Source organism: Schistocerca serialis, chromosome 6 (assembly GCF_023864345.2).
Source record: "Schistocerca serialis cubense isolate TAMUIC-IGC-003099 chromosome 6, iqSchSeri2.2, whole genome shotgun sequence".
Taxonomy (NCBI): Eukaryota; Metazoa; Arthropoda; class Insecta; order Orthoptera; family Acrididae; genus Schistocerca; species Schistocerca serialis.
In genome coordinates, this window is record NC_064643.1 from 647773907 (window position 1) to 647800814 (window position 26908).

At 40.3% G+C, this 26908-nt stretch overlaps 1 protein-coding gene across 1 annotated transcript in view; it reads right to left on the minus strand.

Moving 5' to 3' along the window:
• LOC126485089 (piezo-type mechanosensitive ion channel component) overlaps positions 1-26908 on the minus strand; it is a 699946-nt gene that overhangs the window by 29637 nt on the left and 643401 nt on the right. Inside the window, exon 42 of the mRNA XM_050108694.1 lies at positions 22563-22937. Within this exon, the coding sequence (XP_049964651.1) occupies positions 22563-22937 (375 nt within the window). The remainder of the gene's footprint in view (positions 1-22562; positions 22938-26908) is intronic.

The window sequence follows — 26908 nt, forward strand, 5'->3', positions numbered from 1 at the left end:
CCAAGCACAAGGGTGAACCAAATATAAACTGGACTTTTTGTTTCACATGTTTTGTCGTAATTGGAGAGCAGTATGATCTCTGTTCACTGTTGCTTTTGTTCCCAGTGATTGTCCTACGCAGCTAAAACATTTTCATAACATTTCTTTAGACAGAAGCACAGTGTCAGAGCAAGAGGTAGCATCACTTGCTGCACAACATATTATTTAATTAAGTTTCATGCATAAAAAGCACCTGAAATTTAGAAAAGGCTTGTAGCACAGTTTGGGAGTAACACCCTGAGAAAGACTCAAGTGTACGGATGGCACAAACAGTTTTTCTGAGGAAAAAAAACTCTTGTGACTTCAACTTGCTGACGGAGTCTGAGGATCAGCAGGACTGAGGAGAATATTCATGCTGTGAGCCAGCTTACTGAAGATAATTGCTGAATAACAGTTGCTGAAATTGCTACTGAGGTACCATAAGCTATGGTAGTGCTCAGGCAATCATTACTGATAATCTTGGATTTTGAAAAGTTTTCACATGATGGATGCCTCTTTTCACTGCAGAGCACAAAATTTTCAAGAATTGTTCTGGACCTCACTAAAACATCCTACCTGTAGCCCAGGCTTATCACCCCACAATTTTCATTTGTTTGAACCTCTAAAGGAAGCACTTGGAGGACATAGATTTCATGATGTTATTAAAGTGTTTGTGTGCAACAGGCTGCTGTCACAGCCACATTCAGTTCACAAAAACAGGATCAAGAAATTGTTTATCCATGGGAAAAATGTGTTTCCCATGCAGGAGACTATATAGAAAAATAAGTTCCTGTGTATGAATTTTTCTGAAGGTTAAATACAGTCATATAAAAAAAAATCTGGCTTATATCTGACTCACTCTAGTATAACTGAATATGATAGGTTTCCTGAGCAGTTGTAAATTCAGGACTTTATTACAAATGCTTCAACAATTTATTGCCAAAATTTTAACATTCATAGTGTCTTTACTTTGTACGAGATCTGATTTCATTCTCTGTGTATCAATTGGAGAGTGTTCAACAGATGACCTCAAACTGTCTAGCCTAAAAAGCCCATAATTGCACTGCCCAAATACGCTGCTAACCGAATAGCTGCTTCTTCAGTGTAGTGCACCACTGACCTATCAAAAGGAGTCCTTCAGTGCTCTATCCCATCATGTAGGCCCAGAAATCTGCAGCCAAGACTGACAACGAATCGATGGAGCCTCTGGCTCAGTCTCTCCAGTCAGCTCCAAACCAAAGGACCGAATCAGTTCCGGGTACTATACTGCATATTGTAAACTCTGTTCACATTCTGTGAGCAAGGCCAGCAGTCTTCATCACCTCCCCAGTTGTCCATAAAAACTGAGGATGATCTCAGAACCAAAGCGACAGGGATCACTAACCACAATGTGAGCCATCACTGAACCCCACACTCCAAATAGGGGGGCTACCTCTGCATCTCAGATGAGGCCACCTGGCAGACATATGAGCATACAATGGAATTCTTTCCAATCCTGGACACTATTTCCCTAAGGAGTTCCATAACTTGCTTAACATTGGGAGTTCCCGATAACTAACAACCCCCCTCCCCCTCCCACATGCCTGCTCAGATCTTGCTGAAGTGTAGCCACTTGTCCACTCACAGGGTGAATGAGTGAAGCCAGTTGGCCAGTTCATGCACTGACTCTCCACCATGAGCAACACAAAAGCACTATAACCTATCATTCACTCTATGGCAAGCAACGTTGCCAAATGTTGGAAATGCTGGAAAGTGCCTCAGCAGCTGAGCCTGCGGCTGAAATGGGTAACACCTGAGGTGTCCCATTTGATGTTCCAGTTCCTCAGATGCTATTACACCCTGAAGCAACAGCTTGCAGAGAGCTGACAGTCACCAACAGCATCTTCAGCTATTTGCGAACTATGGCCATCTCCTTCTGGATCCATACATAGCGTGCATGCTACCTATCCATCCTATTAATACAATTCAAATGAAAACAAAAGGTAAACAATACAGATGAAAACAAACCCTGATGTCTACCAGCTGGTTGGTCTACAACTTTCAAATGGCCTGAATGTGTCATTTCAGGTGGCACAAATCCATACTACTAAAACTACGATACACTCAAAATAAGAGGGAGGTTAAATGAAGACCTTAAGTATTTTTTACATTTTTTATTGAACAAAATTGGAAGACAAGTGAATCATTTTTCAACAGTCTTTCTGTTGTTCAACACACTTCCTGCAACACACAGGAAGCGCACAGATTCGTTGGAGGAGGGAGGGAGGGAGGGAGGGAGGGAGGAAATTCTTTTGGTTTTGTGCGCAGCCAAGTATGCACCATCTGCTGCACTTCTTCATTGGGATGAAATTTATTTCCTTCCATCGCTCTTTGAGTGGTCCAAACATGTGACAATCACTTGGTGTGAGATCTAGTGAATACAGAGTACCAAAGTGCAGGTCATCGACGGTTGCAGGTGTTGCATAGATAGCACGAAGTTGAGCAATGTCGTGTTGCAAAATGACATCTGTAATCCGAAGTCCATGTCAGTTTGATTTTATTCCGGGCCGAAGCAGACTTTTTAACATATTGGAATATAACACACTGGTAATGGCGTTCTAAGACAATACACCTTTCATCCCAAAAGAGAGTCAACAAAACCACCCCTGCAGATAGCTACAGCCAGAACTTCTTGTGTCTTGGTGATAAGGAATGACACCATTCCTGGCTTGCTCTCATTGTTTCGGGTTGGTGATAGTACACAGGTTTCATTGCTTGTAACAGTTCTTGCAAACAAGCCATCACCTGCTTCAAAACGCTGCAAAAACTCTTCCCAGACATCAACATGTTGCCGTTTCAGTTCTCGAATGAGCTGCTGCAGTACCCATCTTACATACACTTTGTGAAACTTGAACACTTCACGAATGACCTGATGTGCTGAACCACACATAATGTTCACATTTGTGGTTATTTCATCCATGGTTGCATGGTGATTTTCCATCACAATCACTTCAAATGCTGCATTAGATCCTGTTGTCTCAATGCAGTTTGCCCGACCTGGGTACTGAACATCTGTCACGGAAGTCACACCACTTCTGAACATTCTTCTCCACTCATCCACTTGCTGCAGTAATAAATGTGCATCACCATATTGGACCTTCATTCACCGATGGATTTCAATAGGTTCGAATGCTGTTCTTCCTTGATGCATGTCGCAGGTAGGTCAGCTATTTTGAACCGGTATTGAGGCAGTGTTTCCCCGGTCTGTAGTAGTCTGCTGCGTGTAGAGCATTCCTTGTATCACTGGTAACGGTACTGCCAACTCACAGAACAATGGTGCAAAATTTTGATTTTTAATTACGCTTTTAAAATTTTCATTTGACTCCGGTGACTTTTAGATGACACTGAAGCTGATAGTGACAAACAATGCAAAACGACAAGCACAAACTGTTTTATGAACAGTAGCTCATTAAACTTGAGTGCACAGCACACAGGCAGACAACTAAATGTTATCCCATTCTCACATCAGTTTCATTCCTTGATAGTCTGTCAGTGAGGCCTTCTGCCTTCTATTATCCATACATGATGGGTGCTATGCAATTAATGCCACAACACTTCAGTTTGTCAAGCAGAATTTTGTGATTCACACAATATAACGCTTTGGCAAGGGCACAAAATATACCAACACTACAGTTTTTATTATTTAGCTCTGCCAGCACTTCATGTTTGAGGTCTTACATTGCTTTCTCTGTGGAGGATGTTTTACGAAGATCAAATTTATAGGCAGTTAACAACTTCTGTTCAGTTAAATGACTCAGTACAGCAAGCAAAGAATTACTGACCAAAGTTTCTGGTTTCAAATTTAATAGCCTTATCACCCGAGGCATTGCACAGTTGGAAACAGAGATTTATTAGCTAGAGCCACAAAGCTCCAAATAATTTGAGTACACAGATTACACTGGGAACTACACGCATCATAAGAGACTATTCAGCACACTTATTTATTGTTGACAGCCACTTCTCCTTATTGAGCACTGTTTTTTTCTGATGTAAATTACTGGAAAAAATTTTACACACTATACAATAGTCATGAAAGAACACAGACAGAAATTGCACCCACTGGGGTGACAAGGAATGCCACGTTTCCCGTGCTTAACATCTCTAGTTTTCCTCAGTTTTCATTCATCCTAGATTATTATGCTGCATCAGTATTAAATACACAATCATTAACATCTGTAGTCTCAAGATCGTACTCATCAGTGTCATCATCAGCCATTTTACATATGTCGCTGAATGGAGATCTTCTCAAGAGACTCTTTCGCACATTATGATCTTTTACTCTACACACCCATGTTCTTCCTGCATGTTTTCTAACGTCATTAACTCAGTTTGCATCAGGTTGTCGTCTTGGTCTTTTCTTATCTCCTGGAATTAAACAAAAATTTTCTTGGTCTGTCTTCTATCTAGTCACCTGGCTACATGTCCCACCCATCTCATTTCCATTATCTTAAATCTTCCTAGAACGTCTCAAATCCATTCCCACCCCTCTCCCACCTGAAACCTTTCTTGTCACCATAGATACTACATCCCTTTACACAAACATCCCACATACCCATGGTCTCTCTGCCCTTGAGCACTGCCTCTCCCAACACCCACCCGAAGATCTTCCAAAAACCTCGTTCCTTATCACACTTACCAACTTCATCCTCACCCATAATTACTTCACTTTTGAAGGCCAGACCTACAAACAAATCAGGGGAACGGCCATGGGAACCAGGATGGCTCCGTCCTATGCCAACCTCTTCATGGGCTGCATGGAGGAGGCTTTCCTGAAGACCCAACAGCTGCTTCCCCTGGCCTGGTATAGGTTTATAGATGACATCTTTGTGGTCTGGACTCATGGTGAAGAAACACTCCTTAATTTCCTCCATAACCTCAACTCCTTTTCGAATCTGAATTTCACCTGGACCTTCTCCAAAGCCCAAGCCACCTTCCTGGATGTTGACCTTCATCTTGTTGAAGCTCACATCCACACCTCTGTCCATATCAAACCCACAAACAAACAACAGTACCTTCACTTTGATAGCTGCCATCCTTTCCACATCAAACGCTCCCTTCCCTACAGCCTAGGTATTCGTGGCAAACGTATCTGCTCCAGTCACGAATCCCTCAACAATTACACCAATAACCTTACCAGTGCTTTCCTCTCCCACAACTATCCTGCAGACCTTGTCCACAAACAGATTTCCCGAGCAATACATTCCTCCCCGTCCAACAACAATGTTCCTACCCCCAGACCACAGAGAAGCACCCCCTTGTCACCCAATATTATCCCGGCCTCGAAAACATCAACAAATTACTCCGCCAGGTATATGACTTTCTCAAGTAAACCCCTGAAATGAGATCATCCCTTGACAAAATTCTCCCCACACCACCCAGAGTTGCCCTTCGTCGCCCCCCTAACCTCTGTAACATCCTTGTTAAACCCTACAATATTCCCAGACTACCTTCTCTACCCAGCGGTTCCTACCCCTGTAACCGACCCCGCTGCAAAACCTGCCCCATGCATCCCGCCACAACCACCTACTCCAGCCCCGCTGCTGGTAAAACATACACAATTCAAGGCAGGGCCACATGTGAAACTACACATGTCATTTATCAACTGACATGCCTGCACTGCACAGCCTTTTACATCGCCATGACAACAACTAAACTGGCTGAGCGCATGAACAGACACAGATGAACTGTCCGCCTAGGAGATGCCCAATACCCAGTGGCGGAGCATGCCCTCCGGCATAATTCTAGGGACCTAGGAACCTGCTACACCGTATGTGCAATTTGGCTTCTCCCACCCAACACCAGTCCCTCTGAACTGCGGAGATGGGAACTTGCACTCCAACACATCCTTTCATCCCGCCATCCCCCTGGACTGAACCTACGTTAAACAACCTCACTCCCATTTACTCTTCGGTCTTATCCTCTTTCCCTTTCCTCTTTAGCCATTCACGCATCTTTTCATCCTACATAGTTGTGTTTATCTTTATACTATATACCTCTTTACTTCTGTATGCATCCTCTTTGGTTTGAAGCTGGCACAGTACTTACAGTAGAATATCTTTGGCTTCCCTCTGACAACCATGCCTCCATCCTTGCTACCCTACCTATTTTCCTTTCCCTGTTGCTTCATAACCTGGGTTGTGAGTAACTGAATCTCCTTTACCTTCTTCCCTTTCTTTCCCCTCTCTCCTCCCCGATGAAGGAACATTTGTTCCGAAAGCTAGGAACGTAAATTTTCAGTTCTGTTTTATGTGTATCTATCAGCTGTACTGAGCTGAGGTATGTACTGGCCAGCCCCTCTATCTCTTTGTTAGACAAGAGTTTGAGTACTATTTGTACCCTCCACGTGATTCAGTTGATCCTGTATAATGTGGTACTGGGTCAGAAGGGGAGTGGTCATTTGTGGCCAGATCGTGGATATGTGGGAGATGGTAGGTGACTGGAGAAACAAGGCATGGGAGATCTGTTTCTGAACAAGGTTGAGTGAGTAATTTTGGCTTGTGAAGTCCTCAGCGAGACTCTTGAAATATTTGGAGGGGGACTGCTCTCACTGCAGATGTGACAGTTATGGGTGGCTAGGCTGTATGGAACAGACTCCTTTGTTTGGAATGCCTGGCATCTGTCAACAGTATTGCTGGTGGTTGACAGGTTTGATATGGACAGAGGTTCTGAAGTAGCCATCCTTGAGGTGGAGATCAACACTGAGGAAAGTAGCTTGCTGGGTTGAGGACAACTAGGTGAAGCAAATGGGAGAGAATGTGTTAAGGTTCTGGAGGAATGTGAAGAGGCTGTCCCCATTCTCGATCCAGATTTAGAAGACAGCATCACTGAATCTGAACAGGGTGAAGGATTTGGGATTCTGGGTGGTTAGGAAGGATCCCTCTAGAGGGAGGAAACTGCTGTCTGGTTTCAGTGATAACCATCTGTTGTAGAACCTTAGAACATATTCTAAGCTCAAACATGAGGAGTTGCCCAAAACAGATTTACCTATTCCATGCCAACCAGCAAGGATTTTGAAAAAATCGACAGTACAAAACCCGGCTTACAAATTTCTCATATGACACACTGAAAGTCATGGATCTAGGCAGTTGGGTAGAAGTAGTGTATCTTCACCTTTGAAAAGCATTCATTCAACACAATATTACACCAACACTCTTATTAACATGACAACAATCAAATGGAGTTACATATGAAATTTATTACTGGATTGAGGTTTAATTGGGAGGGAGAATAAAGCATATATTTCATATGGAGGGTCGTCAACAGAAGTAGAACATTATTTTAAAGTTGTCAAAATATTGACCACTTGGTTCAAATGTACAGAAATGATGATTCATGATTGGAATCAGTCAACTTGTACAAATACCTGGGTGAAGCAATTTTTGCAGATACAAAACTGAATATCACACAGGCTCAATTGTAGTTAAAGTAGGTTGCAGGCTTTGGTTCATTGGTAGGATACTGGTAAAATACAGATTGTTCACAACTACGATTGCTTACAAAATACTTGTCCATCTTATCTCAGAATATTCCTCAATATCAAATATTAAATAGTACTAATAAGCAATACTGCACATACAGAAAGAAAGACGCGAAAATACCCACAATTTTATATGACTCATGGGAGTGTGTCATGGAAATCTTGAAAATCCTGCACTGGCACATGCTTGTAGAGGGACACAAATTATACCTCAAAAGTCTACTTACGAAGTTTCAAGAACCAGTAGTAAGTGAAGGATTTAGGAATATACTACAGCCCCCCAAGTGTGGGCCCATTTGGACTGTGAAGACAAGATTAGAGTAATTATAGTATGCAAATAGGCTTTTAAACAGTACACCTCCACCAAGAGCACATGTGAACCTTACCATGTGGTACAATGGTAAAAACCTTCAGCCATGCACTTCACAGCAGCTTGAAAATTACGCATGTAGAAGAATTCGATACAGGAGAGGAGAGGAAGTCATCTAACAAGTCAGAAGACTGATCACCACTACCCCCCCCCCCCCCCCCCCCCACCACCACCCATTCACACACACACACACACACACACACACACACACACACACACACACACACACACACACACACAAATATGTAAGAGATTTGATGGAGGACTATGGCTTACCCTGCTGTAGGCTATATACCAACAGAACTGAACTCCCTGAAATTAAATGAATGGAGTCTCTAAGAATGCAATTGATAAAAATCCAGTGACATGAAGTTATATCAGTGCAAATCATTCAGAAATGCTGAACCTACAATGTAATGAATATATTTCACAGTCTTGATTGCAGAATTTTTTAATGTCAATACTGCTACAATACCTTTCATTTTGTTGACAACCTAATTTTTAACTTGTTTGTTTTGTTGTGTATGACATCAGGGGTATTATATTTCGAAGGGGGGCTTATTAATGACCTAATTTTATCATAGTTGACTACTTTTTTATATTCTTTAACTTACCTTTTTCTTCTAATGATTAGAAATATGTCTTTGTCAATAGTCTGCAATGCTCATGACTGCCCTTATTCCTGATGTCCTGATGTTTGGATTGTTGGTATCGTATACATACACTGTGCAACTATTCTAAAATTTAGCTATTTTACTCTGTATGACAGTTTTAATGACATATTCTGACTTGCTATTTTATGTCTTCATTTTACTTAATTATTCTGTTTTATATAGGAGTACCTTGAAATACTTTCGGCTTCATGAGGTTGCAATGGTTTGCTTATATTATCTTAATTATTAGGTTTATGTAGTTTTTACAATTCGTAAATGTGCCCTATGCCAGTCATGCACGCTACCTGGGCACCTCTTGCCACATTAAACACAGTATTTGCATGTTGATCAGTCACAGTAGCAGTTGTGTGCACACCAAAGGGACACTATGCTGCATGTGGCTCAAACTTTGTATGCACTACTATGGTGATGTCAGTTAGTGTGTTCAAGGTAACACGCATTAGTCTGTGAAATTATTCCACCACCTTCCTGTACCTTCTCGATGATACACTGGCAGTTTTATTTTCTTTTGACTAGGTACACCATACATTTTATGTGTTTTCATGACAAATGGATTACACATCCAGTTACTGTTGCATCCATTTTCCCTTTTATATGGCTATATGACGGATGGGTTTCACATCCAGCTATGACACTTTTGCATGATTTTCAATTACTTTTTGTCCATTTTACTTGCATAGTCATGCAAGATAGGACCAAGCCCCTTCCTTCTTTTGTTACTAACTGATTGGTTTCTTGTTTTTACAAAGAATCTGATGATTCCCTAAGAGGATAAAACATGTCATTGACATTAAATAATTTTGCACTAAGACCGTTTTTATTCTGAAATAATTTGATACTGGTTGCTGCAGCATACTGCCACAATGGAATGGAATAATTTTTAATGAATATATGATGACTATGAATGATAGAATGGAACCCTTATACATTTCCCAATGTGTCTCGCAAAGAGTGATGTAGGGCTGTGAACCTCTTCATTCATCTGCACCACCCCTATGGGTATACATACATCCAGTTTGAAACGTGCAAATCTGTCAATTAATTGCTGTTTCAAAAAATTATCGCAGCTTGGGGGTGCACAGAGGCAGCCTCTGGGATGATTGTTTACATTACAACATGAAAAATCAGTACAATTAAGACTGGTCAACACTGCTTATTAGCAGTGGTTGATTCTTCTAACACTGATCACCACAGAAGTAGTAATATAATCTAAATAGTACTGTTGACAACCACTTGTTATCTCAATAAATGTTGAGGGACAGCAAACTTGGCTATCACATCAACCTCAATGACTGAAACGGCTAAGATCGAGATTCTTTCAGTATGTATGCCAGTATTCTGTGCAACTTTTATATATGAAGCTTCCAGTGTCAACTTCATTTATATTGTTGTTGTTGTCTTCAGTCCTGAGACTGGTTTGATGCAGCTCTCCATGCTACTCTATCCTGTGCAAGCTTCTTCATCTCCCAGTACCTACTGCAGCCTACATCCTTCTGAATCTGCTTAGTGTATTCATCTCTTGGTCTCCCTCTACGATTTTTACCCTCCACGCTGCCCTCCAATACTAAATTGGTGATCCCTCAATGTCTCAGAACATGTCCTACCAACCGATCCCTTCTTCTAGTCAAGTTGTGCCACAAGCTCCTCTTCTCCCCAATTTTATTCAATACCTCCTCATTAGTTATGTGATCTACACATCTGATTTTCAGCATTCTTCTGTAGCACCACATTTCAAAAGCTTCTATTTTCTTCTTGTCTAAACTATTTATCATCCACGTTTCATTCCATATGTGGCTACACTCCATACAAATACTTTCAGAAACGACTTCCTGACATTTAAATCTATACTCTATGTTAACAAATTTTTCTTCTTCAGAAACGCTTTCCTTGCCATTGCCAGTCTACATTTTATATCCTCTCTACTTCGACCATCATCAGTTATTTTGCTCCCCAAATAGCAAAACTCATTTACTACTTTAAGTGTCTCATTTCCTAATCTAATTCCCTCAGCATCACCCGACTTAATTTGACTACATTCCATTATCCTCGTTTTGCTTTTGTTGATGTTCATCTTATACCCTCCTTTCAAGACACTGTCCATTCCGTTCAACTGCTCTTCCAAGTCCTTTGTTGTCTCTGAAAGAATAACAATGTCATCGGCGAACCTCAAAGTTTTTATTTCTTCTCCATGGATTTTAATGCCTACTCGGAACTTTGCTTTTGTTTCCTTCACTGCTTGCTCAATATACAGATTGAATAACATCGGGGAGAGGCTACAACCCTGTCTTACTCCCTTCCCAACCACTGCTTCCCTTTCATGCACCTCGACTCTTACACCTGCCATCTGGTTTCTGTACAAATTGTAAATAGGCTTTCACTCCCTGTATTTTACCCCTGCCACCTTCAGAATTTGAAAGAGAGTATTCCAATCAACATTGTCAGAAGCTTTCTTTAAGTCTACAAATGCTAGAAATGTAGGTTTGCCTTCCCTTAATCTTCCTTCTAAGATAAGTCATAGGGGCAGTATTGCCTCACGTGTTCCAACATTTCTACGGAATACAAACTGATCTTCCCTGAGGTTGGCTTCTATCAGTTTTTCCGTTCGTCTGTAAAGAATTCGTGTTAGTATTTTGCAGCTGTGGCTTATTAAACTGATAGTTCGGTAATTTTCACATCTGTGAACACCTGCTTTCTTTGGGATTGGAATTATTATATTCTTCTTGAAGTCTGAGGGTATTTCGGATGTTTCATACATCTTGCTCACCAGAAGGTAGAGTTTTGTCAGGACTGGCTCTCCCAAGGCCATCAGTAGTTCCAATGGAATGTTGTCTACTCCGGGGGCTTTGTTTCGACTCAGGTCTTTCAGTGCTCTGTCAAACTCTTCACGCAGTATCGTATCTCCCATTTCATCTTCATTTACATCCTCTTCCATTTCCATAATATTGTCCTCAAGTACATCGCCCTTGTATAGATCCTCTATATACTCCTTCCACCTTTCTGCTTTCCCTTCTTTGCTTGGAACTGGGTTTCCATCTGAGCTCTTGATGTTCATACATGTGGTTCTCTTATCTCCAAAGGTCTCTTTAATTTTCCTGTAGGCAGTATCTATCTTACCCCTAGTGAGATAAGCCTCTACATCCTTACATTTGTCCTCTAGCCATCCCTGCTTAGCCATTTTGCACTTCCTGTCGATCTCATTTTTGAGACGTTTGTATTCCTTTTTGCCTGCTTCATTTATTGCGTTTTTATATTTTCTCCTTTCATCAATTAAATTCAATATTTCTTGTGTTACCCAAGGATTTCTACTAGCCCTCGTCTTTTTACCTACTTGATCCTCTGCTGCCCTCACTACTTCATCCCTCAAAGCTACCCATTGTTCTTGTACTGTATTTCTCTCCTCCATTCCTGTCAATTGTTCCCTTATGCTCTCCCTGAAACTCTGTACAACCTCTGGTTCTTTCAGTTTATCCAGGTCCCATCTCCTTAAATTCCCACCTTTTTGCAGTTTCTTCAGTTTTGATCTACAGGTTATAACCAATAGATAGTGGTCACAGTCCACATCTGCCCCTGGAAATGTCTTACATTTTAAAACCTGGTTCCTAAATCTGTGTCTTACCATTATATAATCTATCTGATACCTTTTAGTATCTCCAGGATTCTTCCATGTATACAAGCTTCTTTCATGATTCTTAAACCAAGTGTAAGCTATTATTAAGTTCTGCTCTGTGCAAAATTCTACAAGGCGGCTTCCTCTTTCATTTCTTACCCCCAATCCACATCCACCTACTACGTTTCCTTCTCTCCCTTTTCCTGCACTCGAATTCCAGTCACCCATGACTATTAAATTTTCATCTCCCTTCACTACCTGAATAATTTCTTTTATTTCATCATACATTTCTTCAATTTCTTCGTCATCTGCAGAGCTAGTTGGCATATAAACATGTACTACTGTAGTAGGTGTGGGCTTCGTATCTATCTTGGCCACAATAATGCGTTCACTATGCTGTTTGTGGTAGCTTACCCGCATTCCTATTTTCCTATTCATCATTAAACCTACTCCTGCATTACCCCTATTTTATTTTGTGTTTATAACCCTGTAGTCACCTGACCAGAAGTCTTGTTTCTCCTGCCACCGAACTTCACTAATTCCCACTATATCTAACTTTAACCTATCCATTTCCCTTTTTAAATTTTCTAACCTACCTGCCCGATTAAGGGATCTGACATTCCACGCTCCGATCCGTAGAACGCCAGTTTTTTTTCTCCTGATAACGACATCCTCTTGAGTAGTCCCCGCCCGGAGATCTGAATGGGGGACTATTTTACCTCCAGAATATTTTACCCAAGAGGACGCCATCATAATTTAATCATACAGTAAAGCTGCATGCCCTCGGGAAAAATTACGGCCGTAGTTTCCCCTTGCTTTCAGCCGTTCGCAGTACCAGCACAGCAAGGCCGTTTTGGTTATTGTTACAAGGCCAGATCAGTCAATCATCCAGACTGTTGCCATTGCAACTACTGAAAAGGCTGCTGCCCCTCTTCAGGAACCATACATTTGTCTGGCCTCTCAACAGATACCCCTCCATTGTGGTTGTACCTACGGTACGGCTATCTGTATCGCTGAGGCACGCAAGCCTCCCCACCAACAGCAAGGTCCATGGTTCATTTATAAAGAAGCCACAAACTTCAGCTACCAGGACATAAACTTCACCCGTGGTGAATAAAATTGTAAAAGTATACCTTGGGAAAACTGGAAACCTGTGAAGAGACTCATGATCTGCAACTAATCCATAACCTAAAGCTTCCAGCATTATTCAGTAGTGGTCAGTCAAAGAGAGGCTACAAGCAACAATGCAGAAAACATTTTTGCACCATACAAAGCTGCTGGCAGTTGGTTGAAGGTGATGGCTAAGCCCCTCTATCCAGTGTAGGCTTGTGATCTGCAGAGCAAATGCCACTACAGAGCAAGAGGCGGTGCCTTACATGCAAAATTTTAATTTTCAGAAGGTCAACTGGGAAAAGTTCATTAGTGAACTCGATATAGAAGTTGCCAAGATCCCACTGCAACCTGTGATGTATGAGACACTCATTAGATACATAAACAGTGTTTTAAGAAGGACCATCCCAAGATTTTGCAGAACACGCTATATACAATAGCTGACTGATGATAGCAAACAGCTCATATACTACTACAACAATATTTTTGAGACAGATCCATTTGCTGATGACACTATCCAGGCTGGTGAGGAGTTGTTGCAAAACATCCCATCACACTGAACAACTAAGTGGATCTCACTGGTACAGAATCTTGATGTAAAATTAAATAGTATGTAGGCCAACAATATCCCGAAAAATCTTAGCAGTGACCCATCAAAATCTAGAAACTTCACCACAGTAATAGCACATCAAACTGCAGCTCAATTACTCACATATGGCAAGACTAGAGGTTGGAGTACATGTGAATAATTGGAACAAATCCCAGGATGAGAGAACCATTATCTCTGATTATCCTCCACCTCGAATGAACTGAGTCTGCCATCTCCACTTTGAAACAGAATAAAGCTCCGGATATCCATCACCTCTGAGTAGAACAGATGAAGAAGTTCAGTGGACCATCCTGCAACAGCTGCTTAAGCTGATAAATGAGTGCACAGCTAAGCTTTATATTCCATGTTCTACAGGAAAGGTTGAGAGACTGCACTGATTTAGGATGGTAAGGAGACAAATGGTCCTAAAAGCTTTTGTGCCTTATCATTGTTGTGCCACTGTATCACAGACTTCGAACATCTCATTCTTAATGGAATTAACAGCATAATTGAAGGAAAGCTGGTTTTCAGTCTGGAAAATCATGCTACAATCTGATACTGAACCTCTCACAACACATTGAGGATGGTTTCAAACAGGGTAATATTACTGGAGTTGCCTTTGTCAACTTAACAGCTGCTTAAGACATTACCACCCATAGAAAATTCTTAAGAATATTTACAGTTCACCACTGATTACTAGCTAATACCCCTCATGAGAATTCTACTTTCTACATGGTAAGGAGAGCAAAGGGCTCATAAAACACAATGGCTGACATAAATACAGTTTGTTTGTTCCCATGCTGTTTAATATCTACTATAATGATCAGCCCATTACAGAACACTCCTGGCATTTCATCTATGCTGTTAACACAGCAGTGGCTGCCCAAGGGAAGACATATGGAGAGGTGGAAGAAAAGTTGCCTACTTCATTAGGTTGCTTGGTCTTTACTATGAGGTCAATCATCTAAAGCCAAATCCCAAAATGTGTGCACACTACACTTACGGAATAGAGAAGCTTGGCATGAACTGGAAAATGTGGCAAAGCAAATGATTCCAACATTGTCCAACACTGGTGTATCTGGATGTTTCTCTTGACAGTACTCTGCAAGTCAAGAAACATTGCCACAACATCAGGCTGAAGGCCAGTGCAAAGAAAATATTTTGAGGAAGCTCACAGCCACCAGCTGGAGATATAGTTTTCATGTCCCGTGAACTTCTGCTCTTTCTCTGTGTGTGTCAGCTGCACAGTTCACTTCCCTTCTGTGGAGTGCATATACTCACAATAAGGAGGTTGACGCCACAGTAAATTAGACTGCCCAAATCTTGCAAGGATGTTTTTAGTGAACTCCAGTTGAAAAACTCTCCATGATAGCAGCAATAGTTCCACCCACTGTCAAAAGGGCTATTGCTACCAAGGCAGGGAGGGCAAAACAGATCAATGATCCCCCATCAGCCACTGCATGATCATCAAGCTGCAGCTTGTCGAGTGAAATGTAGAAAGAACTTCATCGTTTGGATTCAATAACAAGACTCTAATCACATCACCAGATGAAGAATAAACTGCTGCCAGATATCCCTGCAAAACAAGAGAGATCCCCAGGAAATGAAATGGCCTACCCATCATTAAATCATCTTAGGGAGGATGCTCCCACTGCAACAACAACATGCAAAAATGGGGCATTCTTCCAGATGATGGGCCATGTTCCATGAGTGTGGAACAACCCAAGATCCAATCACTTGCTCATATGCTCTCTACTGGAACAACCTTGCGCAACACAGGACTTGACTGAGGTAAATAATGAAGTCACTAAAGTTGCTGTGTTCTGACAATACTGACCAGACACAGAAATGAATGACTGAATCACAGCTTAAAACTCTTCCACCTTCAAATGGGCATATGGTGAAATGACTAAGTGATTCTGCACTTGTGTGCTGAGAGCCACTAAAGCAGAGGAGACAAATCCAAACAAGAATCATAAATATCACATTCAATAAAGGAGGCATAATTCACAGATTTTTTTAGAAGTACAGTCAGTGATTGCTGCTTACTTGTAAGGCGTCCTCGAGCACCTGTGACAGAATCCAGTGAGATAAAACTAAATGACGTATTGAGAAACTATCTTCTGTTCTGGGAAAATACACCTATCCCTACAGCTTGAAGTACAGTTCAACATGAAAGGCAATTCCTCTATGACGTTACCCTCCTTAGTCTCCTGAATTTCAGCACATAATTCCTCCCTATTATCATGACTGACGTTACACTAAAAGGTGAAGGTTACCACATTAACAACTGTACACAGTTTGTGATACTCCAGTTGATGCAAGTTCCATCAGAATCATATCTAAACAGCTTCAGTGATAATACCTGTACTATAATTATTGTATTATTATAACCCTAGAAATTAGCATACAGATGATATTAAGAAAACTTCTACAAATTCTGAAAAAAAAAAGTGTTTTCAACATAAATTTACCAGTCTGTTTTTCTTAGTGAGTTTCACATATGTATGGGCTATCCAAATTATGTTTTTTCATTTCCCCAACAAATTTAACACATATTCAGAGGTCATAACTTTGAGAAGGCAAGGGCTGATTTCCTGTCATATCCTTTGCTATCAGAGCTTGTGCCACATCCTTATTGAACTGTTCCTCAATGGGACATTAAGCTTTCATCTTTCTTTCTTCTGGAACTAAAATTTTGTTTTTAAAACAAAAGCCACCCATTTCAGTACTTATCAATAAAGCAGTCTACTGGATAGCAACACATAGAAAATGTACTTCCCTGGTTTTTTTGTTTTCACTGAGCACATCCTATGCTACATTTACTTCTACGTCTGTACTCTGCAAACTACCCTGATGTGCATGGCAAGGAGTATGTCCCATTTACCAGTTATTAGGATTTCTTCCCATTCCATTCATGTATGGAGTGCAGGAAGAATGACTTTCTGAATGCCTCTGTGTGGGTTCCACAGCCTTCAGCAATATTCTACAACCAGTTGCACGAGTGATTTATAAGCAATCTCCTTTGTAGACTGAATGAAGTTCCCCAGTATTCTACCACTAAACTGAAGTCTAGCACCTGCTTTACCCATAGCTGAGCATATGTGATCATTTCATTTCATATCCCTACAAATATTTACACCCAGGTATTTGTACAAGTTGGCCGATTTCAACGGTGACTCATTGATATTACAGTCATAGAATACTACATTTTTTTGTTTTGTGAAGTATATAATTTTACATTTCTGAAAATTTAAAGCAAGTTACCATAGTACTCCATTGTAGATAACTACATCACCTGCAAAAAGTCTGAGGTTACTAGTAAAATTGTCTTCAAGGTCATTAATTACAACATGAACAGCAACAGAGACAACACACTTCCCTGGGGCACTCTCAAAGTTACTGCTACATCTGATGATGACTCTCCGCCCAAGATAACATGCTGTGTCCTCTCTACCAAAAAGTCTTCAACCCAGTCACAAATTTCACTTGACACCCTATATGATGGTACTTTTGACAATAAACATAGGTGTGATACTGAGTCAAATGCTTTTCCGAAATCAAGAAATACTGCACCCACCTGACTGCCTCGATCCAAAGCTTTCAGTATGTCAAGTGAGAAAAGTGCAAGTTAGGTTTCACATGATCGATATTTTTGGAATCTGTGCAGAATGCTATTGAGGAGGTCATTCTGTTGAAGATACCTCACACACACAAACAAACAAACTATACAGTGAAATACTACACAGATCATCCAGGACATTGTGACTACTGACCTATGTATCAATATAAGTCTGTCCAGGCGATAGCAGTGTCACCTGGCGAGGAATGACTGCTAGTCAGACACAGACACAGTGGATGTAGTATCAGTGAGCATGCTGTCCATGTGCAGGATGAGGAAAACACATGATCTATCTGAGTCTGACTGAAGGTAGACTGTAATGGTCCGGAGGCTCGGCATGAGCATTTGGAAAACTATGCAACTTGTCAAGTGTTCGAGAAGTGCTGAGCTGAGTGTCTTCAACACATTGTGAAACCTAGGTGAAACCATGTCAAGATGTCGTGGGGATTGGGCAGCCACTTCTCATTACAGACGTCGGATATCATACGCTGGGCAGACGTAAAACAGGACAGGCAGTGAATTGTGGTGAACCTAACATCAAACTTTAATTCTGGATGGAGTACAAAAGTGTAAAGTGTCTGAGCACCAGGTGCACCGAACACTACTAACGATGGGCCTCCGCAGCCGACAATCCATGAGTGTGTCAATATTAAGATCATGACACCAGCAACTATGACTGAAATGGCCACATGACCATCAGCACTAGACATTGGCACAGTGGCACAGCATCGCATGATCTGATGAATCTCAATATATTCTTCATCATGCTCATGGGAGGTCGCGTCATCTTCCAGGGGAACAGCTCCTTGAAACATGTACTGTGGGATGGAGGCAAGCTAGCAGCGGCTCTGGGTGACATTCATGTGGACATCCATGGGTCCAGTGGAACTCGTTCAATGCACCACAATGGCCAAGGAGTATCATACAGTGGTTGCAAAACGTGTACATGGTTGTTGTTCATCTACATCTACATCCATACTCTGCAAGCCACCTGACGGTGTGTGGCGGAGGGTACCCAGAGTACCTCTATCGGTTCTCCCATCTATCCCAGTCTCGTATTGTTCGTGGAAAGAAGGATTGTCGGTATGCTTCTGTGTGGGCTCTAATATCTCTGATTTTATCCTCATGGTCTCTTTGCCAGATATACATAGGAGGGAGCAATATACTGCTTGACTCTTCGGTCAAGGTATGTTCTCGAAACTTCAACAAAAGCCCGTACCGAGCTACTGAGCATCTCTCCTACAGAGTCTTCCACTGGAGTTTATCTATCATCTCCATAACACTTTCGCAATTACTAAATGATCCTGTAACGAAGCGTGCTGCTCTCCGTTGAATCTTCTCTATCTCTTCTATCAACCCTATCTGGTACGGATCCCACACTGCTGAGCAGTATTCAAGCAGTGGGCGAACAAGTGTACTGTAACCCACTTCCTTTGTTTTCAGGTTGCATTTCCTTAGGATTCTTCCAATGAATCTCAGTCTGGCATCTGCTTTACCGACGATCAACTTTGTATGATCATTCCATTTTAAATCACTCCTAATGCGTACTCCCAGATAATTTATGGAATTAACTGCTTCCAGTTGCTGACCTGCTATTTTGTAGCTAAATGATAAGGGATCTATCTTTCTACATATTCGCAGCACATTACACTTTTCTACATTGAGATTGAATTGCCATTCCCTGCACCATGCTTCAATTCGTTGCAGATCCTCTTGCATTTCAATACAATTTTCCATTGTTAAAACCTCTCGATATACTACAGCATCATCCGCAAAAAGCCTCAGTGAACTTCCGATGTCATCCGCAAGGTCATTTATGTGTACTGTGAATAGCAACGGTCCTATGACACTCCCCTGCGGCACACCTGAAATCACTCTTCCTTCGCAAGACTTCTCTCCATTGAGAATGACATGCTGCATTCTGTTATCTAGGAACTCTTCAATCCAATCACACAATTGGTCTGATAGTCCATATGCTCTTACTTTGTTCATTAAACAACTGTGGGGAACTGTATCGAACGCCTTGTGGAAGTCAAGAAACACGGCATCTACCAGTGAACCCGTGTCTTGGCCCTCTGAGTCTCGTGGACGAATAGCGCGAGCTGGGTTTCACATGACCGTCTTTTTCGAAACCCATGCTGATTCCTACAGAGTAGATTTCTAGTCTCCAGAAAAGTCATTATACTCGAACACAATACGTGTTCCAAAATTCTACAACTGATAGACGTTAGAGATATAGGTCTATAGTTCTGCACATCTGTTCGACGTCCCTTCTTGAAAACGGGGATGACCTGCGCCCTTTTCCACTCCTTTGGAACGCTACGCTCTTCTAGAGACCTACGGTACACCGCTGCAAGAAGGGGGGCAAGTTCCTTCGCGTACTCTGTGTAAAATTGAACTGGTATCCCATCAGGTCCAGCGGCCTTTCCTCTTTTGAGCGATTTTAATTGTTTCTCTATCCCTCTGTTGTCTATTTCGATATCTACCATTTTGTCATCTGTGCGACAATCTAGAAAAGGTACTACAGTGAAGTCTTCCTGTGTGAAACAGCTTTGGAAAAAGACATTTAGTATTTCGGCCTTTAGTCTGTCTTCCTCTGTTTCAGTACCATTTTGGTCACAGAGTGTCTGGACATTTTGTTTTGATCCACCCACCACTTTGACATAAGAGCAAAATTTCTTAGGATTTTCTGCCAAGTCATTACATAGAACTTTAATTTCGAATTCATTGAACGCCTCTCGCATAGCCCTCCTCACACCACATTTCGCTTCGCGTAATTTTTGTTTGTCTGCAAGGCTTTGTTGTTGTTGTTGTTGTTGTTGTCTTCAGTCCTGAGACTGGTTTGATGCAGCTCTCCATTATACTCTATCCTGTGCAAGATGCTTCATCTCCCAGTACCTACTGCAGCCTACATCCTTCTGAATCTGCTTAGTGTATTCATCTCTTGCTCTCCCTCTACCATTTTTACCCTCCACGCTGCCCTCCAATACTAAATTGATGATCCCTCGATGTCTCAGAACATGTCCTACCAACCGATCCCTTCTTCTAGTCAAGTTGTGCCACAAGCTCCTCTTCTCCCCAATCCTATTCAATACCTCCTCATTATTTATGTGATCTACCCATCTGATCTTCAGCATTCTTCTGTAGCACCACATTTCAAAAGCTTCTATTTTCTTCCTGTCTAAACTATTTATCATCCACGTTTCACTTCCATATGTGGCTACACTCCATACAAATACTTTCAGAAATGACTTCCTGACATTTAAATCTATACTCTATGTTAACAAATTTTTCTTCTTCAGAAACGCTTTCCTTGGCATTGCCAGTCTACATTTTATATCCTCTCTACTTCGACTTATTAAACTGATAGTTCGGTAATTTTCACATCTGTCAACACCTGCTTTCTTTGGGATTGGAATTATTATATTCCTCTTGAAGTCTGAGGGTATTTCGCCTTTCTCATACATCTTGCTCACCAGATGGTAGAGTTTTGTCAGGACTGGCTCTCCCAAGGCTGTCAGTAGTTCTAATGGAATGTTGTCTACTCCCGGGGCCTTGTTTCGACTCAGGTCTCTCAGTGCTCTGTCAAACTCTTCATGCAGTATCATATCTCCCATTTCATCTTCATCTACATCCTCTTCCATTTCCATAATATTGTCCTCAAGTACGTCGCCCTTGTATAGACCCTCTATATACTCCTTCCACCTTTCTGCTTTCCCTTCTTTGCTTAGAACTGGGTTTCCATCAAAGCTCTTGATATTCATGCAAGTGGTTCTCCTTTCTCCAAAGGTCTCTTTAATTTTCCTGTAGGCAGTATCTATCTATCTATCATACATATGGTATGTGACTGAATTGGCCCCCTCCCTGAAATTTATGGAAATTACGTGACATATGAGTGCAGATGAGTGCCAACTCCCTCTAGCAACTTATCAAGATCTCACTGCTTCCATACCACAATGTATCACCACTGTTATCGATGCCAAAGGTGGACACACCAGCTATTAGGTAGTTGGTCATAATGTTGTGGCCGATCAGAGTATATAAAATCCTGGAATCTGATTGCACATAATGTAAAAATAAACTCATACAAACATTACACATTACAGTATGCATCCTCTTTTGCCATTTTTGCAGTTTATCCAATCAAAGTATACAATTATGTTCAGTTTATTTAACAATAACTACTAATTTAAAATATCCATGTATATGTGTGTAATTCTTTGGTTATTTGTTTTTAATGAGGGCACCATATGCTACATGGTGCATTACCTGCTGTGTCTTCATTTACATCTCTTTCTTGATTTTACTTATCGTGTCCCTTTTTGTAATTTATTTCAGTAGTTTCAATGTGTTCTTCATGTAGTACATAAAACTTGTTCTCTTTTCATTGGTGAATAACACGCAAACAGTATTAATAACTCAGAACTGATGAAAAAAGATTGGAAGGGATAGCAGTTCTCCAGAGTAAGAACTGTAAAGTAACTATCATGAGAATTTTTATTCAGTGTCCCTCAGGTGAATAACATTGTATTATCACTTCCAGTGGTACAGTAGCTTGATTTCAGGGATTAATGTGTGCCAAGTCGGTGTTTTGATAACTTGGGAAGAAGCCAAACCACAGAACAAGTCAGGCAGTCCATTCACAGGTATCAGTGCCAGGGTGTCAGTTATCCTGCTGTGAAACAGTGGAGAGGCAAAGAGGTTCTGCTGCATTTTACCAGCCACTTTACAAGGCTTGCAACTATTACATGCCCAATTGTTTAACAGTATGGCCAAAGATTTCAAATGAACCTGAAGACTTAACAAGCAATTAATATTAACTATTTCCCCATTACTGAATAAATCTCGAGCAATCATCAAAGAAACTATGAGCAATGCCAGTGAAAGGCAACCAATGTCGCTCTAGTCCCACTCCAGGCCACAGTTTTAATTTGACAATAAACCTCATATTTTAACGCTCATCTGCAATTTAAAATACATTCTGAACTGTTTAGAATTAAGAATAAAAAGTCATGCAAAGTATTAAGATAATTAGACCACACTGGCTCATACGTACCTGTGGATAGTAGAGTTTCCAGCAGACATTTTAAAAATTGGCTGATATGCTCCAATTCTAACCTCCAAGGTAAATTCATATGGAACACTAGGTTCTCCCACTGTGTTACCTAGTGCGAAGAACACTAGTGGGAACCATATAATAGCTATTATAAGAAATAGAAATCCTCCACCCATCAGGTATTTGGTAGTAGGAGACTTCTTTTGTCCTCTTGGCTGTGGATACTCTGATTCCATTCTTCTCCCACATTTCAGTTCAAATATATTTGCAAATATGTCTTCCATTTTGAGCCAGTCAAACAGTGTCATCGAAGTGTCAGTCCATACCCAATCCATGAGAGCTCTTAGCTCAAAAAGAAATGGTGTAACCATAAACCTGCAAATTAGAAATATAATATACATGAACAAAGAAATGGAAGAAAATTAGTGGTGTGAATGAATCCAACAAAAAGGAATACCATTATTCTGGCAACAGACAACTCGCAAAAAGAGATGAAATTAGAACTGACTGGATTCAGAAAAGCATAGACGAGAATTATATGACAACAGGACAGACAGCCTTGGTGAGCTGTTGGCACATGGACTGTGCTGTTGAGCATCAATGTTGAGCATGCTGAGTTCAACGTGCTGCTTAACGCTCAGAAACGATGCAACTTGTGCATACGGTATGTGGGCCCCAACATGGTATACGCCATTGCAACGCATTCCAGTGGCTTTTGTGGGATGTTTCCAGTTCGTAAATTACACAGTTTACTTGACAGGCACCCATAAAATCCCCATGTTAGCTCTATTAAAATGCACATTTCCTCCACTATTCAGAAGTTAGTCATGTTATTCTACATGTAATATACACAAATAAAAACTTCAATATCCATGTACATGTTTTAAGACAAAAAGGAAATTACCGCATCCAATCAACAAGGACACATACTTATAAAAGTTCCATTACAAACAGTTCAATACAAATTTGCAATAGTTCTACACATAAAATAAACATTATTTCATCATTCCCACATTTTAGTAAAATCCCAAGGTTATTCTTATTTGATCACTGTTCCTATCTAGTAGCAGACTATGAGCTATGAAACTTAAAAGAAAAATGAGCAAAATATTTTTATACATGTAGTGCAAGCTTTCCTGTAGATTAAGCCAATTTAACAAACTCACCCCGCAACAAAAGGTGAACTTACATTTACACAACATCAAATATTATAGTACATACTTATATTAAACTAATAATAAAGCATTAGAACCTACTAAAAACATGAGTGTTAGGAAAAAAATTTAGATGTGGTGACATGCAAACCATTGCCATATCACGCACCTCATAGTGAATCGTTGACTCTACTGACTACACTAAACTGACGGCAAACCATTGATGGCCAGCCCTAGCATGATGCCACATGCTAAACTCTTTAATCATAGCTATGTTAGTAACTGAAATTGAATTATAACAAACTGTATCAAGAAAAATACGTTTTTGGTAGATCCTCAGTGTGGCGTTGCCTTAAAATGGCATACTCTGATAATACACAAGTTACAATAATTCTTTTGCCATGAATATGATGTTTTTCATTATTTTATTTTAATGAATCACACAGTTAACAATGGGTTTTAGAGTGATTCACAATTTGCTGGTGCTCAGAAATGGCGTGCATGTGACATAGGTGGCATTGTGCCACCTCATTGGTCAATGCTCATATGCACGTTCAGAATATCTGACATGCTAGATATTGCTCTGCATGTTTGGAAAGACTCCCCAATGTGCTATTCCATGCCATGACTTCAGAAATTCGGCATGCTCAATGCTCAACGTTCGGATGCACAGTCCGTGTGCCGATGGCTTTAGAGAGAGAGAGAGAGAGAGAGAGAGAGAGAGAGAGAGAGAGAGACGGGGGGAGAGGGGGGTCGATGGTGAGTGCAAACTCATTATCATTTACTGTAGCTGCGATATTTATGAAAATAATTATTCATATATCACTATCTGCTAAAATCAGAACTTGTTCTAGCTCTCAGTACAGAGTGCATGGACCCACACAAAAAATAAATGACCTCTCTCTCTCTTTCTCTCTCTCTCACACACACACACACACAAAATAAATAATGGCCAATTACAGTTGGAACCAGCCTCTGAAACATTATATGTTCTTTTGTCATTCCACTGGTCAATAAAAAGTGAGAGTAACCATAAGAAATAGACAAAATTACAAGTGTAGACAGGGAAAACTGGAACATATCTGTGGGTGGTGATGATCTCTCACATTTTATGTTAATCATACACACTGTGGATCAAAAGACACACACATTTTGAAGCAGCTGTTGATACCATTGATTTCTGTTTCTGCTAACAAACAAGTGATTTTGTATCTGATAATTTATTTATTTATTATATTTATCCATCCATTGACAATAAATATTGTATGGATGTTGTCAAGCCATTTCAAAGAAATGGACACAAACAATATATACATAAAAAAGTATGAAACAAAATAATACAAAGAGGTTAATAATAATACAATGAAAGTAATATAGCCTATATACACCCCTGCTTGTTATTTTAAATGCATAGTCTGTTTTTCATAAGGCTTTAGTTTTGTCCTCCCTAAACGGCAAGTCCTTATATACACAACACTGCTTAAGTATATATTTACATCACACAACAGCTGTCCTTTAAGTATGTAAATGTAATGAATGATTAGGTAATGAATGATTAGGTACATATTGAATATTTTCCATTTTGCCTTTATAAATATCATCAGAAAAAAATTTATTGACCTACATAGTCATTTACACAATAAAAACATTGTTCTACTAGAAATTTTTTAAATTCTGTTTTAAATTTGTCATCATCTTCTAACTGCCTGATGTTGACTGGCAGTGCGTTGTACAGTTTTGCACCAATATGGCTCACATGCCTTTGTGTATTCGTCCTTTTTGTTTGCTGAGTATGGAGTGCTGCGCTATTTCGGGTATTGTAGTTATGAAAGTCTGCATTTGTCTGAAAATCTGCAATGTGGGTCCTGACATACAATACACATTTGTATATGTATAATGGATGGTACAGTAAGTATTCTAAGCTTTTTGAATATGGGTTTGCAGTGCGTCTGTGGATGACTGTGAGTTATTATTCGGATGGGCCTCTTCTGCAACAAAAAAAATTTATTTTAGGCGCCCTGTTGTGGAACCCTAAAATATTATTCCATATGTGGCAAGAGATTGAAAATAGCCAAAATATGCCATTCTGGCACCCTCTGAGGTACAAACATTTGCAATAATTCTGGGAGCAAAACAGGCTGAATTAAGTTTCTGTGCAAGTTTTATTACGTGGTCATTAAAATTTAAGTTTTCATCCACATGAATCCCCAGCAATTTTGTGGATGTCACTCTGTCTAAGGCTTTGTCACCCCACACCAGATCGAGATTTACATTTTGACATCTTTTCCCAAACTGCATATAATTTGTTTTATTTACATTCAATATCAACCTGTTTGCATTGAGCCAAGAGTGGATGTAATTTAGTACTTTATCAGCAGTTGTTGGTAGCAATTGCTTTGGTGCACTTATTATCACACTAGTATCATCTGCAAATATTATTGCTTTGGCTGCATCATCCGAGGTGTGAAAATCATTTATATAGACAAGAAACAGTATGGGCCCTAGGATGCTGCCTTGTGGTACTCCTATTTCTACATTTTTTGCCTCTGATACTGAATTTATTTTGTGGTTGGAGTAAGTTGATGTCAGTCCTACAACCTGTGTTCTGCTTTTTAGGTATGATTCAAACCATTTTTTTCCTATCCCATGTATACCCAATGATTCCAATTTTTCTAAGAGAATGTCCTGGTTCACAGTGTCAAAAGCTTTGGAGAGGTCTAAATTTACTCCTACTACACTATAATCTTTTTCTAGATTTTTGATTATTTGTTCAGTGTAGCACATTACTGCTGTTTCGGTATTTTTACGTGCTTGGAAGCCATGCTGATTTCTGTTAAGTAAATTATGGTCATTTAGATATGTGTTGATTCGGTGCTTCAGCAGTTTTTTTAATATTTTTGAAAATGCTACCTTATACTTGTCGCCGTTTTTAAATAATGGCTTCACTTTCAAAACTTTCAGCCTTTCTGGAAAGGCTCCTTCACTGAATGATAAATTGGCTGTGTGTGCAAAGGGCTTTGCAATTTGTGGTGCTGTCCTTGTTATGATTGACACAGGCACCTCATCTATGCCAGCTGACATTTTGGGTTTCAAGCTTTGTATCACTTTCAACACTTCACCCTCATTTGTTGGCTCTACCCTCATACTACAAGCTGTTTTTCCATATTCAGGTTTTTCTTCGTTTGTAAATTT